General features: G+C 55.7%; 1 protein-coding gene across 1 annotated transcript; it reads right to left on the bottom strand.

The window, feature by feature from the left end:
- Positions 1 to 1,367: 1,367 nt before the first annotated feature.
- GPR135 (G protein-coupled receptor 135) lies at positions 1,368 to 4,814 on the bottom strand. Its single transcript, XM_045015577.1, has one exon. The coding sequence runs from the start codon at positions 4,753 to 4,755 to the stop codon at positions 3,457 to 3,459; it is 1,299 nt and encodes a 432-aa protein (XP_044871512.1). The 5' UTR covers positions 4,756 to 4,814; the 3' UTR covers positions 1,368 to 3,456.
- Between the last annotated feature and the right edge of the window lie 1,304 nt (positions 4,815 to 6,118).

The raw sequence follows: 6,118 nt of genomic DNA on the forward strand, positions 1-6,118 counted from the left end.
GGATATAACGCAGTAAAGCTGCGCTCCGGGGGTGGGGTGGGGGAGGAGGGGCTGCACACTCCGGCGGATCAAAGCAAGTTCAATATAACACGGTTTCACCTATAATGCGGTAAGATTTTTTGGCTCCCAAGGACAGCATTATATCGAGGTAGAGGTGTATTTAGTAATTTAATTAAGAGGAACTATCTTGGCCATGCTTATTTAAATTTACTACCCTCTAGCTCCCAACTGAAGCTTTTTTATAGAGTAGTTCATCCTGTTTTACAAACTTTAATGGCCTGATTCTACGATCCTTAGTCGCACAGGTGAAGTGAAATTATTTGTGTGTGGAAGGGTTACAGGACTGGGACCTTAATCAGATAGGAAAAGAACACTGAGATCAAACATCTGTCTGAAATGGTTTAACAGCGCTCAGCAACAAGATTTCAGCCAGGAAGGTAAAGAATATTATATCCAGTTGAAAGTTTTAGGAATGTGGAAGGTAATGTCTTGAGCTGGAATTTGACCAGGTTACTAGAGTTAACACCCCTACTCTGGCACAACCTTGCTAAGGGATGTTCAATGTCTCAAGAGTAGATGCAACTGAAGCCTGTACTGAACCAGCGCCTGAGCACAATGCTGGAGATGCTGGCTGTTGAGGGGGGACACAAACCACACCTGCTTGCATGTTTGCAATTATAATATACTAAATTATGGTGAAAATTGATAAATAGCATTCTGAAATCATGCACCTCACCCATTCCTATTATCTCTGTAGTTTTACAGCATGTAAGTACTTTTATAATATAGCAATGTAGCTAGAGCATATGGACAGGTGCCCATTTAGAGTGTATAAATCCAAATAAATAAAATTATATAAAACAATACAAAAGTATAAAGTAAAATCAATAATGAAATCTTAGCAAAGCCTTTAAAAAAAAAGAAAAAACTTAACGCTCAGTTAATTCTGTAGCAATCTAAGAGGCTGGGGAGGCCAGAGAAGCAGAACTACAAGCAATAAAAAACTTTTCTATCTCTAAGTTCTTGTTATGCTCAGGTTTTTACTGGCCTTGGTGAAATGAGGTGGTGGTCTCAGTCCAGTTCTAGGGGATTGATTTAAGAAGGGTCATGATAGAGCCCTAACTAGAAAAGTATAGTAATTATGAAAGCATGACAAATTATCAAGATTTTGTAATTTTGTCTACTATTAATCTCTCCCCATTATCATGGCAATTTTGTCACCCCTTTTGTCCTTCCATATTTATCTTTTGGATGACAAAAGGCAGAAACATTTTAATCTCTTGCATAAAAGACAATTTATTTCTTGTCTCATTTACAAAATAATGATATACATCCACTTGAGTCACAAACAGTTGAAAAATGTGATAAAACATTATAATTTAAATACTGTACAAGAAAAATACTGGCTATTTCTTCACATTTAAATTTAGTGAAGGTAACAGAAGGTCTGAATCCCATTTCCGATTAAAAGTATTAATTTAAGGCTTGAGATCCTGAACCACTGAGGAAAAATAAATTCATAAATCCCAAGATGATTGGCTGTGCAGCAGCATTTCTTGTGAGTTGGTTTCAACATACTGATTTGTGCTCTTTTTGTTTTTATATGATATCAGTACTGGCAATCAAAGCTGATTTCCAAATATCATTAAATTCTAATAGGTCAACTGAGTTACGCAGTGAGCTGGATAATGTGCACCCTGAAATACAAACTAGACTCATCACATTACTTTTTCTCTACTTCAACAGAATACCCACCTCTCTCTAGTGCAGGGGTGGGCAAACTTTCTGGCCCGAGGGCCACATGGAAATTGTATGACGGGCCAGGAATGCTCACGAAATTGGGGATTGGAGTGTGGGCTCTGGGATGGGGCCAGAAATGAGACGTTCAGGCTGTGGGAGGGGGCTCTAGCTGGGGCAGGGAGTTAGGGTGCGGGTGGGGAGGTGAGGGCTCCGGCTGGCGGTGTGGGCTCTGGCATGCAGGAGTGTGGGACTGAGGGGTTCGGAGGGTGATCTGGGGTGGGGGGTTGGGGTGCAGGTGGGGAGGTGAGGGCTCCAGCTGGTGGTGTGGGCTCTGGCGTGCAGAAGCGTGGGTTCGGATGGTGATCAGGGCTGGGGCAGGGGGTTGGGAGGCAGGAGGGGGTCAGGGGTGCAAGCTCCTGGCGGTGCTTACCTCAAGCAGCTCCTGGAAGCAGCGGCATGTCCCTCCTCCTGCTCCTACACAGAGGTGCAGACAGGAGGCTCTGTGCGCTGCCACATACGCAGGCAACTGTGGCCAATGGGAGCTTTGCGGGCGATGCTTCCTGGCTGTCCCTATGCATAGGAGACGGAGGGGAGACATGCTGCTGCTTCCAGGAGCCACACAGAGCCACAGCATGCACGTTGCTGGCCAAACCTGGACCCTGCTCCCTGGCAGGAGCTCGAGGGCCGGATTAAAATGTCTACAGGACCAGATGTGGCCCCCAGGCCATAGTTTGTCCATCCCTGCCCTAGTGGCTCATATAAATATGTTCAAAGGATGTTAGATGAAATTGGACATTTTTGTCCATCTCAAAGAGGAAATTCACAAGTCTACAAATGGAATGATGCCACATCTATTCCAAACCCATATTTTATCTTCTCAATTTTGTCTGGATCAGAATACAGTACTGAGCTCCCATTTCTGGGACTGTTCCACATTTGAAATACTTCTCACATAATATATGTACTGAAAGGAAACTAACACAAATTTCATGGGGCTTCAAGTTTCATTCTTCTCCCTCCAACCTTGCACATTTTCTATAAATCTGCAGAGCTCTGAATGGGATTTTTCTTATGTTTGGGATTGAAAAAGGAACCTCAAGGTGCTCTTGGTGATGTCAGATTTTCAGTCTGTCCTAGTCTGAGACTTGGTGTGTTTCCACATATAATGCGTTAAAGCAACTGTCTCCTTCAAAGCTGCAGTTTTCACAGTGTGATATGTTTTGAGTGTCTTTGAGCTGGCAATACTCAGCTTTCAGTCCTCTTTTTTTTTTTTGGGCACTTAACAGTTTCCAATGGTCAGGCGGCTTGTGGTGCTGTTAACTTCCTACTGGCACTTTTTCGCTAAACCGAGATGAGCTCACAGCAGGGTGATCACTGCCACCCTTTCTCTCCTCAGCTATGTGCTGGGCTCATCTCAGCTGCTCTCCCTGGCATCTTTGATCCCCTTTTGAAATGGGGAAAGCCAGCGCACCTGCCCCCTGGGTGCTTCGTCTCCCACGCTGGCATTAAGCACTGGGGCACTGGAGCAGCCCCACTAGCTCATCCAGTGCAGCCCCCGGGTGACTGCACGTTGCTCCCCAGTAACTGGCGCTTTGCTCAGCCTGGTTTCAAACGACCCAAGCCACGGGTCTCCCAGTCCTTCCCGTGGGCACCTGTTCCGCAGCCCGCGGCATCTCGCGGGCAGGCAGCTCTTCCCAGCGGGCCCCCGCGGCCGCTTCAGAGGCTGGTATCAGCGGTGTCGGATTTGGGCGGCAGGGCAGCCTGGGAGGCGGTGTCGGGCTGCGCGTCGCGGCAGAAGAGCACGGCCGGGTTCTTGCAGGCCCACATGGCCACCTCGCCGCCGCTGGCCGGGCTGGAGGAGGAGAGGGCGCTGGCGGCGTGGCCGCCGGGCCGCTGCTGGGCATGGCGCTCCCGGCCTGGCTCGGCCCGGCCGCGGGCCTCCAGGCGCTGGCCCCGGGCGGCCAAGTAGGCGGCCACGTTGTTCCTAGTCCGGTAGCCGCCCTCGCGGCTGCGGCCCAGCAGCATGGCGATGTTGGGGTTGCGGGCGGCGTAGATGAGCGGGTTGATGGCGCCGTTGGCCCAGGCCATCCAGCTGGCCACGGCGTCCACGGTGGGCGAGAAGGGCAGGTGGCCGGCGGCGGCCGCCAGCCCCAGGACGCAGTAGGGCCCCCAGCAGCAGATGATGGAGACGATCATGATGAGGACGGTGGTGGCGGTGCGCATCTCCCCGTAGCAGCGCAGCAGGTGGCCGTAGGTGGTGAGCGGCCGCACCCGGCTCTCGGAGAGGCGCACGGCGCGGCAGATGTTGTAGTGGCAGAAGCACATGAGGGCGAAGGGCAGCAGGTAGCAGAGCACGATCAGCGCCGCGCTGTAGGGCGGGCCCAGCCGCGACGAGCCCCAGGGCAGCAGCACGTAGGTGCAGCGGCCCGAGCCGGCCCCGTGGCCCCCGCCCGCCGCCTGGGCCAGCAGGTACCAGGGCGCGGCGAAGCCGAGCGCCGCCAGCCAGACGGCGGCCAGCAGCTGGGCGGCGCGGCGGCGGCCCATCTTGCGGCGGGGCTGGCGCACGATGGCGCAGTAGCGGTCGAAGGAGAGCAGCGCCATGGTGAGGGTGGCGGCGATGCCCAGGCCGGCGTGCAGGGCGGCGCTGGCCAGGCACAGGCGCTGGCCGGAGAGCCAGGCGCCGCGCGGGCGGCTCAGCAGGCGCAGGAAGGCGAGGGGCAGGCAGAGCAGCGCGCCCAGCAGCTCGGAGAGCGACAGCGACAGCACGAAGGCGTTGGTGACGGTGCGCAGCTGCCGGTGCCGGGCGATGACCAGCACCACGGCCCCGTTGCCCAGCGCCGACAGGGCGAAGATCAGCACCAGCAGCAGCGCCTGCGAGGCCAGCGCCGCGCCCGACCAGCCCGCCTCCTCCGCCCCGGCGGCGGGGTCAGCCGCCGGCGCCTCCCCGCCGCTCTCATTGCCCCCCGCCCGGGACAGGGCGCTCAGCAGCCCCGGGCTCGCCGACGGCGGCTCCATGAGCGGCGAGCATCCCCTTCCCCGCCGCCCCGGGGAGAGCGGCAGGCGGGGGAGGAGGCTCGGCCCGAGGCCGGCCCAGGGGTTGGGGTCCCGGCTGCAGCGGGGACGCGGAGCCGCGGCTGGGGCTGCTGCTCCCAGCCCGGCCTGGCGGGCTCTGGGATCTGCCTGCCGCGCGCCCGCGCCCCCTGCTGCGTGCGGGCTTCGGGGGCTCCGGGAGCCGCTGACGTCTCCAGCCCGTTGCCCAGGGAACCGAGTTCGGCCTGGCCGTTTGCGCACACGGGGCCCGGCGACAGTCAGCGGCGACCCCCCGCGATGCCGAGACCCCCTGGTCGCCGGCAAGGCTGGGGCCATGCGCACCCTCGACGCACACAGACCCTCCGACGGACACCCCCCAACAGACTGACACGCATCCCAAACAGACTGAGACATAGCCCCTAGAGACACCCCCTGACAGACTGACACATATCCCCTACAGTCACCCCCCAACACAGACACCCCCAACAGACTGACACCCCCCCAACAGACTGGCACATAGCCCCTAGAGACACCCCCTGACAGACTGACACATATCCCCTACAGTCACCCCCCAACACAGACACCCCCAACAGACTGACACCCCCCCAAACAGACTGACACATAGCCCCTAGAGACACCCCCCGACAGACTGACACATATTCCCTACAGACACCCCCCCAAGAGACTCACACATATCCCCTAGAGACACCCCCTGACAGACTGACACATATCCCCTACAGACACCCCCCCAAAACAGACACCCCCAACAGACTAACACCCCCCCAAACAGACTGACACATATCCCCTAGAGACACCCCCTGACAGACTGACACATAGCCCCTACAGTCACCCCCCCAACACAGACACCCCCAATAGACGGACACCCCCCCCAAACAGACTGACACATAGCCCCTAGAGACACCCCCCGGCAGACTGACACATATTCCCTACAGACACCCCCCCAAGAGACTCACACATATCCCCTAGAGACACCCCCTGACAGACTGACACATATCCCCTACAGACACCCCCCGAAACAGACACCCCCGCCAGACTGACACCCCCGCCAGACTGACACATATCCCCTAGAGACACCCCCTGACAGACTGACACATATCCCCTACAGTCACCCCCCCCAACACAGACACCCCCAACAGACTGCCACCCCTCCAAACAGACTGACACATAGCTCCTAGAGACACCCCCGAACAGACTGACACATAGACCCAAGGGACACCCCCCGACAGACTGACACATAGCCCCCTACAGACACCCCCCTGACAGACTGACACATAGACCCAAGGGACACCCCCTGACAGACTGTGGCAGGTTTATATAATTTTTGGTG

This window comes from Mauremys mutica, chromosome 4, assembly GCF_020497125.1.
Source record: "Mauremys mutica isolate MM-2020 ecotype Southern chromosome 4, ASM2049712v1, whole genome shotgun sequence".
NCBI lineage: Eukaryota > Metazoa > Chordata > Testudines > Geoemydidae > Mauremys > Mauremys mutica.

Excerpts from the sequence above, each read along its gene's own strand:
- GPR135 (XM_045015577.1), bottom strand. The coding sequence starts at position 4,755 with ATGGAGCCGCCGTCGGCGAGCCCGGGGCTGCTGAGCGCCCTGTCCCGG.